This window comes from Pongo pygmaeus, chromosome X, assembly GCF_028885625.2.
Source record: "Pongo pygmaeus isolate AG05252 chromosome X, NHGRI_mPonPyg2-v2.0_pri, whole genome shotgun sequence".
NCBI lineage: Eukaryota > Metazoa > Chordata > Mammalia > Primates > Hominidae > Pongo > Pongo pygmaeus.
The window spans coordinates 47945893-47958546 of record NC_072396.2 but is presented as its reverse complement, the minus strand read 5'-3'; the positions used below and the strand labels follow the sequence as shown (position 1 = coordinate 47958546).

Genomic DNA, 12654 nt, shown 5'->3' with positions numbered 1-12654 from the left:
GAAGGTGAGGGACACAGTAGTGCAAGTTCCTATTTTCTGTCGCCAGTTACCAGTGCTTCTTGTCAAGCCCCTCTCTGGCTGTGTTCTCTGCTGTTTTTTTGTCCTTCAAAGCTCATGTGTCAGAAATGTAATCCCTAATGCAACAGTGTTCACAGGTGGAGCCTTTATCCTGGCTGAGCACAGTGGCTCACACCTGTAATCCCAGCACTTTGGGAGGCCAAGGCGGATGGATCACTTGAGGTCAGGAATTTGAGACCAGCCTGGCTAACATAGTGAAACCCCAGCTCTACTAAAAAAATACAAAATTAGCTGGGTGTGGTGGTGGATGCCTGTAATCCCAGCTACTTGGAAGGCTGAGGCAGGAGAATTCCTCGAACCCGGGAGGCGGAGGCTGCAGTGCACTGAGATTGCACCATTGCACTCCAGCCTGGGCAACAAGAGTGAAACTCCATCTCAAAAGATAAATTTAATCCCTGATGCAACAGTGTTGACAGGCAGGGCCTTTCAGAGGTGATTAGGTCACGAAGGCTCTGCCCTCCTCAAGAGATCGCGGCTGCTTTTTAAAGAAATTGTATAAGTTTATGGGGTAACAAGTGCTTTTGTAGCCAGGTGTGGTGGCTCATGCCTGTAATCCCAGCACTTTGGGAGGCCGAGATGGGCACATCACCTGAGGTCAGGAGTTCGAGACCAGCCTGGCCAACATGGCGAAATCCTGTCTCTACTAAAATTACAAAAAAATTAGCTGGGCATGGTGGTGGATGCCTGTAATCCTAGCTACTCGGGAGGCTGAGGCAGGAGAATTGCTTGAACCCAGGAGGTGGAGGCTGCAGTGATCCGAGATTGCACCACTGCACTCCAGCCTGGATGATAAGAGCGAAACTCCATCTCAAAAAAATAATAAATAAATAAATAAAATAAACAAGTGCTTTTGTTACATGCACAGATTGTACAGTGCTGAAGTCAGGGTTCTTAGAGCATCCATCAACCAACTAATGTACATCATACCCATTAAGTAATTTCTCATCCTTCACCCCCTCCCATCTCCTCCACCTTTATATATATATATATTATATATATATATATTTTGAGAGGGAGTCTCGCTCTTGTCGCCCAGGTTGGAGTGCAATGGCACGATCTCAGCTCACTGCAACCTCTGCCTCCTGGGTTCAAGTGATTCTCCTGCCTCAGCTTCCTGAGTAGCTGGGATTACAGGCGCCTGCCACCACGCCTAGCTAATTTTTGTATTTTTAGTAGAGACGGGGTTTCGCCATGTTGGCCAGGCTGGTCTCGAACTCCTGACTTCAGGTGATCTGCCCACCCCAGCTTCCCAAACTGCTGGGATTACAGGCATGAGCCACGGCTCCCAGCCCCGCTCCACCTTTTAAGTCTCCATTTAATGCCATCACTGAGAGTGGGTTCCAAATAAAAAGGGGGAGTTTGGCCCAATTTTCTCTTGCTCTCATGCATGCTGTCTTGCCCTTTGCCATATTACGACGCAGCAAGAAGGCCCTCACCAGATGCCAACACCACTGGGCTTCCCTGCCTACAGAACTGTGAGCCAAATCAATCTCTTTTCCTTATAAATTACCCAGTCTGTGGTATTGTTATAGAGCAGCAAATGGATGAAGACACTCCTCTTCCTCTGACACACACCCACGCTGTCACATTTGTTGTGCATTTCCATTTTATCATTTAAAAATGCATAGGAATGTTTATCTGTGTATAACTTTAATTTATATGCATGACACAATGCCACATTCTATATTTCCATGTTCTCCCCAGCACAGCACCATTTTTAGAATTCACCAGGTTGCTGAGGGAACACTTAGTGCTTGCTTGTAAATGCTATGCTCACAGTGTCACACCCTTTCTCCACAGAGAGACACTGAGGTGCCCTCCATCTGCCCACTCCCACAAAACACTGCAGGGCTTTTTTCCTGCCCACCACCCCCTTATGGCCTATGAGAATTTCTCTGGCATATATATATATTCACCAGCAGCATGTGAGGGTCCCCACCATGGGACAGAAGACACCTGACAGGGCTCACTCGGATGGCACAAGCCACCTCCTGGAGTTGGGCAACCCTGCCACACACTGAAGAGATTGCTCTGGCTCAAGGCCATTCAGCAAAGAGCAGAGCTGGGGCAAGAGCATGGTCTGCTAAGCAGTCACTGCCCACATCCACACCTGCTCGCCATCTCCCTTGGCAGGAGAGGGCGAGAGCTGACAGAGTGCCGTTGCTGGAAGACACCACACAGCCAGCCAGTGACTGCCGGACCCTGGTGTTCACCTGTTGAGCTGTCTTGGTCTTGTGCTTCTCCTTCTTCTCTTTGCCCTCCTTCGAGGGTGCCCCTGTCTCCTTATGCCCATCGGCCGACTGCTCCAGGGCGGGAACATAGGTCCGCCTCTCCCCATCCCAGTACAGGTACTGCTGGCTCTGAGCATTGTAGTAATACTGAGGGAGGAGGAGGGAAGAGGGGATGTGAGGGAAGACCTTGTGAAGGGAACCTGCAGGGCCAGCTGCTCCTGACGCGACCTGACCTGATCCCATCCCTCCCTGGGCTGCCCTATTACCTGGGAGTTGGGGTCATAGTAGAGGCCGGTCTGGGGGTCATAGTAGTAGCCGGAGGTCTCATCGTACTGGTAGGTGGAGACGTCGGGAACAGCTAGGGGGTGAGGGGAACGGGTCACACTCTTCCCTGCTTTATTAAGAACTCTCCACCTCTACCCACAGGCTGTGGCTACTCACGGTACTGGCTGTAGGATTCCTGGGCAGTGGGGCTGGTGGCCGGTGGGAGAGCAGAACTAGGATGTGTAGGGCTCTGGAGCTCAGATTTGAGCACAGCGGGTGACATGATGGTATACGACTGGTCATGGGGCCAGACAGGAGAACAGGGCTCAGTGTCTGCCCATGCCACCCCTGCCACCTGCCTGCCTCCCCGGGATACATACCCACAGGGCTCACTCACCTGGCTGTTGGCAGCAGTGCCCTGGCTGCTGCTTGCCTCGGCTGACTGTTGGTAGATGCCAGGAGCAGCACCAGGCTGGGCGCGAGAGAAAGCCTGCATCGACACAGAGTCGGCCCCAGGCTCTAGGGAGGCCTCGGGACCTGTAAGGAGGGACAGGGCAGGGAGAATGCCTGTGAATAATGGGGCCGGGGACTCTATGCCTGCTGGCCCCCACCACAGCTGCAGAGAGAGATGCTGGGGCTCACCTGCTCCGGTGGGATCCCCTTTGGTTCCAGTGATGCCAGGGCCCTTGGTGCCCTTGAGGTAGCCATGGGCATAGAGGGAAGACTCTGTGCCCTGGCTGTTGCCATAGCCCTCATCCTGTTGGTAGTAGCTGTAGTCGACCGGCGGCTCCTCGGAGGTGGCCCAGGTACCCTCCCCACCTTGGGAGGCCTGAAGGGCAGGTGGGAGGGATTCATTAGAACAGGAAGGTGTGGGGATGGGGGGGTGGGGAACCTGCTAGAAGCATCTGTCCCACACGTGGGGCTAGTATTTCTACCTGACAGACAAAGCATGCAGCCTTAAGACAAGTGGAAAGCGAGGGTTGCCTGGCCACAAGAGAACAAATAGGCCAGTGGCAAACACAAGATGGAAAAACAGACGAACGCCAAAATGTTCCAGGGCTGATTCTGCTGATTCTGCTGTGTGTGGTGTGTGTGTTGGGTGTCAGGCCAAGGAAGACACCATCTTCTTACTTCTTTATTCTCTTCTCCCAATTTTCTCTCAACCACTTATACATTATTTTTATTCAGGAACATATGATATGTGTATACCATATATGTATATATTACATATAAGGATATGTGTATATCATACCAATTCAGGACAATAAAAACCCCACCAAACAGCACAGAATGCCAGGCACAATGGCGTCGTACATGAGCGCATGGGAGGCAACTGGGAGGAAAGCTGTGGTGATGATGAAGGGGAATGTCCCAGGGGGTCTAGAGAGCCAGGAGCAAGGTAGAATAGCCATGCCAGCTACTGGGAGAGGGTTTTGCATCCATGGATAGCAAGCCAGCCTTCCTGCTTCAGAGAGGGTGCAGGAGGGTTGAGAAAGCCCAGGTCTCAGGACGCTGGGAGGCACAAGGGGTCTGAGTACCTGTGAGATGGCCCACTGGGCCGCAGCAATGGCAGTGCTGGCCACAGAGGCAGCACTGATGCGACTGCCTTCATTGGAGGCCATGTCCCTGAGGAGGATGTTAGAGACTGGGAGTGAGATGGGAGGCCCCAAGCGGTAGAGGGGAGTGGGAGGGTGGGGAGGGGAAGGGTGGGAGGTGGGGCCCTGACCTCTTAGAACCCTTGGCAAACTCAACATTGATGGTCTTGCCGTCGATAGTGAGCGGTGGGTGCAGGGCCTGCAGGATCTGCAGCAGCTGGGCTGCCTCCTGTGGGAGGAGGGGAGGCAGGGACAGAAGGGTCAGGCCCGGGGAGGCCCCCGGCTCCATTGCCCGGTTTCCAGGCTGGCAGCCGCGGTGGGAGGCTGGGGAAAAGGACCCTCCTCTCCACCCCGGGGGCCGGGACCCTGGCTGCCCGGCCCCCAACTGTGCCGCCCTCACCACGATGGTGGAGAGCTGGATGAAGGCAAAGCCACGGTTCAGTTGGGTCTGCTTGTCCTTTATGACGCGCACGTTGGAGGAGGACAGCACCGCGTAGGGTGCCAGGGCCCCCAGGATGGAATCCATGGTGCTGTGTGGGTTCAGGTTGCGCAAAATGATGGCTGTGGGAAGGGGCCCAGTGTTAGAGGACACCCCTGGCACTCTTGCCAGCCCTGCCCTTCAATGCCCCCACTGCTCCCTTTCCTCTGCTCCCTTTCCTCTGCCCCCACCCGCTCCGTGCCTCTGCAACTGCCGCTTCCCTCACTACTTCCTCCAGGATCAACTCTGCTTGGCGGTCCAGGTGCCAGCCTGGCTGCCTGTCTGCTGAGAACCTTCCCGACACACCCCCAAAGTCAGGTGGGATGTTGCCACTCCCCCTGTTCTCCCTACATCAAATGTCTATCCCCACACCAAGTGGAGATTCCATGAGGATGAGGTCCTGCTCACTGCCATTTCTCTGGTCTTGGTGAGCCCAGCCCAGACACCCTAGGGCACAGAGGAAGAAGGAACAACTGACTCACTGTCATTGGCGTTCTCTGAGCTTGGCTCCGAACCCTGTGACAGGGCTTGGGAGGCCAGGACTCCCTGGGCCTGGTAGGGCTGTGGCAGGGGAAGCAGGCCCTGGCTCAGCTCCCGGCCACCCAGTGGCAGTGTCTGCTGATCCAGCCTCGTGCCGAGGGGCAGCTTCTGCTCTGCCTCTGTCAGGGGCAGTGGGAGACAGGCTGGTGATAAGGGGAAGGCTCCACGACTGGTCACCCTCCTCCCTATACCAAGCCCTGAGCACAGACCCCTCACCCTTCCCTTCTCCCCAACCACCCCCCCGGAGAGTGCGAGAGGTAGGTGGGCCTCACCTGACTTGGGCACGCCACATTTGAAGCACTTCTCTCGGCGTTTGAAGTTCTGGACGCCACACTGTGAGGCACAGGCCAGGCCGTCAGAGGGAGCAGGGATTTCCCACTGCACCCTCCAAACTTGGATGCAGAGATCTCCCAGGGACCCCGCAGTGCCCCAGGAAGGAAAGTCCCCAGGTAAGGGTGGCAGGTCCTTCTGAACCTTCTGATGTGGTTCTCAGTACTGTGCATCTTCCCTTTCCAGACTCTCATTTGTCCTCTGTGCCAACCCGCTCAGCTCAGGAATAAACAACTCCCCCACTTGTTACAACTCCCTCCTCTCCTTCCTCTGCCTTCTTAAGGCCACCAACTCCCAGGACTGTTCCCCGCCTCATGTATTCAATCCCTTTATTTTTATTAGGTTCCTCTCCCTGAAACTTGCTTCTCTATTCAGAAACCTTTCAGTGTTTCAGCCCTAGAAGTCAGTAGCCAGACCTGCACCCCTCCTCTTAGCTCTAGGATTGGGTTGGATCCTGCTACGCTTGAGAAATTTTCCTTGAATGTTCCAGTATCTGGAGACCCAGCTTCTACCATACTCCATCTCTGTTCCAGACTCAGGTACTAAGCACCACTCCTGGGCCAGGCCCTCCTGCACATGGCCAGAACATGGTCTCTGCCCTCATGGCCTAATAGCACAGGGGCAGATGCAGCATGAAGAGGGGCAGGTCGGTCTGCATGGACCATCCAGCAGGGGCTTGGGGAGGGAAATAGGCTGGGGTGGGGTGCCATTTACTCGGCAGGGACAGTCCCTGCACAGAAGCAGGGAGGTTTGACCTGGGATGCCCAGAAGTTTCGTTTTGTTAAGCCTTGCTGGGGAGGGATTGTTATCGGAGGGAACAATGGACTTTCCAAAACTGGTGTGGGAGAATAAGGGGAGAAGCAAAAGCCAAGGCTGGGGAAAGAAGCCAGTTAGGTAATGGAGGATCTTATGCTTAAGCTGAGCTGGGGCTGGTTAAGCAGAGGAGGAGAGGCGTGGGTAGTCAGAGGTGGTTTTGAGGAATCCTCCAGGTGAGGGCGTGGGAGGAAGAGGACAAGAGGCCAGCATACCAGAGAGGGCTCCACAGCGAGTGGGTGAGAGTGTGACGATTGGCATGAGCAGCGGGAATGGCGAGGGAGGGAAGGTGGCGTTTCTGTGATGGAAGTGACAGGACCTGGTGGCCAGCAGGATGCAGGGGAGGGGAAGGAGTTCAAGAGAATTCCCTGGTTTTGGGCTGGGCGTGGTGGCTCACGCCTGTAATCCCAGCACTTTGGGAGGCTGAGGCGGGAGGACTGCTTGAGCTCAGGAGTTCAAGACCAGCCTGGCAAACATGACGAAACCCTGTCTCTACCAAAAAAAAAAAAAAAAAAAAAAAAAAAAAAGGCAAAAAATTAGTGGGCATGGTGGCATGCGCCTGTGGTCCCAGCTACTCTGGAGGCTGATGGCTTGAGCCCTGGAGACAGAGGTTGCAGTGAGCCCAGATTGCTGCACTCCAGCCTGGGCGACAGAGCCAGATCCTGTCTCAAAAAAAAAAGAGAATTCCCTGGTTTTGAGGCTATCTGGAAATACAGGAAGGAGTTCCACTGTCACTTTGTCTTTATCTCTCCAGAAATGTTAAGCACCAATCCTCTGATGGGACTTTTTTTTTTTAAACAGATGCGCCACTCTCCCTGACTAGGCAGAGTACTTCCTGGGGAGAGGGTTGGGGCCTCTACAAACTGTGGAATCACAATGCTGGCCCAAGGGCAGACCTGAAGCCACTGTGGCATCCAAGTCCCTGTGATCAGGAGCAAGGCACAGGGCACAGCTAAAGGTTCACCCATGGTTCCACCTCTCTGAGCCTCAGCTTCCCCTTAGGGAAGACAGAGGTGACTACAAAACCATAGCCTCCAGTTTCAGGTTTGACTTGGCCTGGTCAGAGTGGCCTTCAGGCTTGAGCTACCTTATATGGGCTCTCAGAACGCTCTGTGCTTTTCTTTCATGATTACAGTTAACAATTCGACTGTGTTAACTGTGGGCCAGGCACTGTTCTGAGTGTTACCCTCTCATTAATACAGCTGAATCCTCCCAACCACCTTTTGGGAGAGGTGTAATTAATATTCACATTTTAGAGATGGGGAAAGTGAGGCAAAGAGAGGCTAAGCACCTTGGCCAAAATCAAGGCCAATCTGGGATAGTCTCATTTCAGCCAGTCTGGCTCTGAAGCCCACATTCTCCACACCACCACTTCAAGTCTACACTGTCACTAATTCATCATCCACGTATATATTTCCTTAAAGTCTACTGGAACTCCAGGCAAGACTGCGTTTTAGGAGGACAGAGCCCGCACCAAGTGAACGCTCACTACACATTTGTATATGGCTGGCTAGGAATGGTGACTACTCAAGCTGAGTGAGCAAGGGATAGAGAATGAGAGAGAGAGAGAGAGCGAGAGAGAGAGAGACGGAGGGAGAGGAGAGGTTGGGGGGAGGGGGAGAGATGGAGAGAGAAAGAGCGGGAGAGGAAGGGAGGGATCGCCGCCACTGCTGTTGCTGTCTCTGTCCATGACAACTGCGGCCCACCGCCCCTGTACCTTATTGCACAGCCAGTCCTCATTGATCTTGGGCTTGGGGTCACTGTAGTGCATCGACACCTTCTGGCCCAGGATGTTGAGGGAGTGCTGTGGGAAAAAGCAGAGCACAGTGAGGTCCAGGCAGCAGTGCCCCACGCACCGTTTCAGCACAGGAGAAGAGAGTGAGCGAGCCCTTCAGCTGGATGGATGAGGGACAGGGAACGGAGGGAGGTCGGAGAGCGGATGGAGGGAAGAAGGGAGGTAGGGAGGGAAAGCGCCACAGCTCTCGGGCGCAGCTGTTTGCTGCTCTGCCGGGCACACGCACGCACACATGTGAACACACACCACCAGGCACACAGTGTTCGGCTGACCGACGCTTGCCGGACAGTGGGGAGAAACCCCCACTCGGCCCTGACACTGCCAGGCCACACCCAGGGCCAGGACTACACAGGCTACACTTGGGGGGTGAGGGGAGACAGGGAGGGGGAGGGAGAGGGCAGAAAAAGAGAAAGAGAGCGCAGGTGCGCTAGTGCTGGAGAAGGGGAAAAAGAAAGAGCCATTTCGAACAGATGGAAGTTTCTGCCGTGAGGCCGTCTTCCCATGGATGGCTGGGTCCTGGGCCTGTGGCACTAGCCTACCAACCCCGAGGAGACGGCCCCAGGGCTGCCTCTGCCGGGATCCCCCATTCTACCACCTCTGCCCCTTCCTCCCCTGAAACTTCTCTCCAGTGCCCTACACCAGGGATGTGGGCAGGGGTGGATGACCAGGCAGATCTTTGGGTCTCGGAGGTCCCAAAGCGGCTGAGTTGGGATCCCGTGCCAGGCTTGGGGGACAGGCTCCCCCCAGGGCTGACTGTGCGCAGGTCCTTGCCGAGAAGATGGAGCTGCCTGAGGTGGTGCCTCCTGTGAGTGTGGAGATGTGATAGGAAGGGTAGGGGCGGCGAAGTGAGGCCAGGGTGTCGATAAAACTATCATACTCGACGGGAACTTGAGATCAACAGAGCAGTGCTGTTCCCTTGCATGAAAATCAAAGGGCCAAATTCACATGCAGGGAGGGGGCTGACAAAATGAGTCTTGCTAGTGACTGTGCCAATAGCTAAGCTCCTCACTGGCAGGACTTCCAGTGGTCCTGAGGGTGGAATGAGGTCCTGGCTCTGGCTAACCCCAGAGAGGGGTGCCCCCCCACCAGCCCCGGGGGAGTGGGAAGCTAGGTGAAAGAACCCACCCTGGCAGCTCTTTCTCTGAACGCTCAGCTGGGAGAGGTGGAGGGGCAGCGCTAGTGCCTGGCGGTAGGAGGGGGCCAGTGGTGAGTGTGGGCTCTGGATGGGAAGCCCAGTGGGGTAGCGAGAGATGGGAAGAGGAGATAGTGAGGGTCAGGAAGGGGAGAGAGGGGGCAGGGGGGACGGGACACAGGGCCACAGGGCAGGGAACTGTGTCCATAAGAATCAGGCGATGGGGAGCGCTCGATTACAAAGTAGTATTTGTTTGGGGGGGGGTTCAAGTGCGGCAAAGCAACCTGATTGGCTTCCATCCATCGTGTAGCGTCCTGCAAGTGACTAAACTCGACGAAGGCGAAGCCCCGGCTCTGACCTGGAGACAGCATTCAGATACAGACGCAGTGGGTTAGTCAACAGCTTTGGACACACGGCGTTCCCGGGGGCGGGACCCGAGGGGAGAGGACAGGGGCAGAGAGGGAAAGGGGAAGAGGAGAAAGGAAGAAAGAGAAAGAGGCAATCAGAGAGAGAAAGACTAGCAGGTGTGGGGAGCAAGGTAGATGGCCAGGAGGGGCAGGGAAGGCGGAGGGAGAAAAACAGAGGCCAGAGGTCGGTAGGGGGAGAGACATACACACCAACTGGGAAGAGAGAGAGAGATGCGGCTCGGGCAGACCTGCCCAGCCAGCCTGGGGTGACAGAGACGGAGAGAAGCAGCCGGGAGGGAAAGAATACGAGAGATCTGCCTCCAGAGAAGGAGGGAGGGGACGGTGGGCAGGCTGCTGGCTCCACACAAGCCACAATATGTAACTCCAGGGCGGGCCCAGCTCAAGGCCAGGAGTGCCCAGGAGGGGTCCTGTAACAGGTGTTGAATCACAGGAGCAAAAGAGAAGCTGGGCCAGGCTGCTCTGCGAGGCTAGGAAGGCTCTTGGCCCATTGGGAAACAGGGGCGGTTAAAGACACGACCTCATCTCAGCCTCACCGCAGCGCAGGGGAGGCGGGCCTCGCTAGGGAGCCGCCTCAGGGCCACAGCGTGGAGACTACAGCCACAAACAGTCCAGGTTCCCCTGGACAAAAGGAGAATGGTGGCCAGGATTGGCCAGGAGGACCTTAGAGGTAAGAATCAATGGGTGCCTGGGAGAAGCGCCCAGGGCCATCGAGAAGGCCGCACCCGGAACACCTCCTTGTGGAGAGAGAGACCCAGAAGCTGTCCATGTGTGGTGTAGTTGGGGTGATGCAGAGCAAGACCTACATGCAACCAAGACTCGAGGCTTGGGAAAGGGATTCAGGGTTGAGGCCTCAGGATAGCATGTCCTTTAGAGGCAGATACACGGGGAGGGCTTGGATGAGAGGGGCTTGGGGGGGCATGCTTAATGTTCAAAAGAATAACCGTTAGGATGCATAGGAGGATGGAATGAATAATATAGTTGGGGGGGTCAGAGAGAGAGAAAGAGAGAGAGGGAGAAAGAGAGAGAGAGAGAAAGAAAGAGAGAGAGAAAGAAAGAGAGAGATGGAGGTGTGGGGAGGAGAGACTGAGAGATGGAGAGAGAAGCCCAGGCAGAGTGAGGCCCCACTGTGCCTGCCTTGGGGAGCCTGGGCAGAGGTCCTGTAGAGACAACTCCCCCCACCACCACCCTGCTAACCTCAGGCCAGCTCCAAGCAGCCTGCAAGAGGGAGGGAGGGAACAGGCGAGGCCAGGAAGTCCTGGCTGTTCCTTGGGATGTGTCCTTGGATAAGAGCCATCCCCCGCTTCCCCCTTGGGACACACACGTGGGATCACCACGTCAGAGCTACTTTCTGGTCAGAGGCTGTTACCAAAAAATGTGGGGGAAAGTGAGGGGCAGAGGAAGGAGAAGAAAGGAGAGGGAAGGGAGTGTATGGGAGGGGGTTACCATCTCAGATACTCAGAGTCCCAGAGAGGAGGTGCCTGGGAGTCTGGCCCTGGCCCTGACCCCGGGGAGCACCCAGCTCAGCTCAGAGCTGCACCCCTGCCCCGACAGCCCCATTGAAGAGGCTTTTGGCTGGAGCTGTGAGGAGAGTGTGGGGAGGGGGAGAGAAGAGAGGGCACCCCCCACACTGCCCATTCCCAGCTGTGGCAGGAAGGTGGTGGAGGGAGTGGGGGAGAAGGCAGAGGCAGGAGGGAGATTTGGAGGCTGAGGCTGGCCACTTGAAGGGGAGGGCACTGGAACAAAAGCTCACCTGAAGATTTGTTCCGCATCAGCCGAACCTCCCGTGCTTGCACGCCGTGGGACTGCAGCTGGCCACGGATCTATACAGGGAGATACAGAGTAGGGCAGGCTCAGCACAATGGGGCCGCTGGGTACCTGAGGCTGGCTGGAGGCCTCTGGATCCCGAGGGGTCATCGGTGATGTGCACATAGTCTCCTCCGCCTCTTTCGCAGCTTTTCCCTGAGTGACAACAGCCCCAGGCCCACACCAGTTCACAGTCTTGACTTTCAGCCCCAGACTTGCAGAAAGTGAATCAAATGAAGAAATGGGCACAGAGCAAGGTAAAGCATGGCAGCAGGACGACCCTCAGGGGCACAGAGAACAAGAGAGCAAGTGAGACAGCCACTTAAGAACGGTGGGCAGGGTGATCTGACAAAGGGCTCGGGGGCAGCCACGAAGTAAGGAAACCTGGGATGCAATTCTTGCCCTTGGCAAGGGGATAACCCGCGCCCCCGCCCCTGCCCCTGCCCCGCTGACCTGCAGCTTGCGTCAAAAGAGATCCATGACATAAATGCCAAACTGGGGAGGACAGGAGTCTGAGCAAATCCCAACCATGTGCCCTAGACCATGACTGTAGCAATAACTTAGGGTGGAGACAAAAAGCAAAAAGATGTAGTCCTGGGGATTGCTTCCCAGATGGAGTAGGCCAGAGGGAGACTGCAGAGGCAATTCGGGATTTGGACCAGGTGAGGCAGGGTCTCTAGGCCAGTGAGGTCTCTCACAGAGGACCAGGAGCCTATGCCAGCCATTCTTGGGAAGGAGTCTTCATGTCTCTGGGCCTCAGTTTCCCCACCAGGTTAAACAACAGACAGGACATTAGCCTTACACACATCCATACACAGGATGAAAAGGAAAAACACACAGAAGAGCTTATCAGGACTCCAAACTCAGGGAAGGCTGAGGAAGCAGCAAAAAGTGGGCTCTAGGGTCCAGCTGCCCGGGTTCAGACTCCAGCTCTGTTCTGCCACTCACTGGCTGTGAGACCTGGGGCAAGTCACATTCCCACTCAGGCCTTGGTTTCCTCATCCGAAGGATGGAATACAAAGAGTACCTTCCCTGCTGGGCTGCCATGGGGACTGAATCATACCTAACACATGGCCCACCCTGAGATACATTCTCAACAAATGTCACCAACCAGCTGTCTGACCCTGAACAGGGAAGGTGGGCCAGACCTTAGAAACCCTCAAATAC

At 55.5% G+C, this 12654-nt stretch overlaps 1 protein-coding gene across 8 annotated transcripts in view; it reads right to left on the bottom strand.

Moving 5' to 3' along the window:
* The window catches only part of RBM10 (RNA binding motif protein 10), a 41265-nt gene that overhangs the window by 2205 nt on the left and 26406 nt on the right, over positions 1–12654 (bottom strand). For 4 of the 8 annotated variants that reach the window (XM_054470969.1, XM_054470972.1, XM_054470967.2 and 1 more), the window contains 13 exons: positions 11435–11504; positions 9541–9614; positions 8047–8133; positions 5459–5519; positions 5129–5305; positions 4569–4729; positions 4300–4397; positions 4112–4199; positions 3216–3402; positions 2971–3110; positions 2751–2868; positions 2576–2667; positions 2292–2456 (listed from right to left, as the gene is read on the bottom strand). In XM_054470969.1, coding sequence (XP_054326944.1) covers positions 2292–2456; positions 2576–2667; positions 2751–2868; positions 2971–3110; positions 3216–3402; positions 4112–4199; positions 4300–4397; positions 4569–4729; positions 5129–5305; positions 5459–5519; positions 8047–8133; positions 9541–9614; positions 11435–11504 — 1518 coding nt within the window. The remainder of the gene's footprint in view (positions 1–2291; positions 2457–2575; positions 2668–2750; positions 2869–2970; positions 3111–3215; positions 3403–4111; positions 4200–4299; positions 4398–4568; positions 4730–5128; positions 5306–5458; positions 5520–8046; positions 8134–9540; positions 9615–11434; positions 11505–12654) is intronic. The other 4 variants (XM_063660519.1, XM_063660518.1, XM_054470968.2 and 1 more) reach the window with 1 other exon arrangement.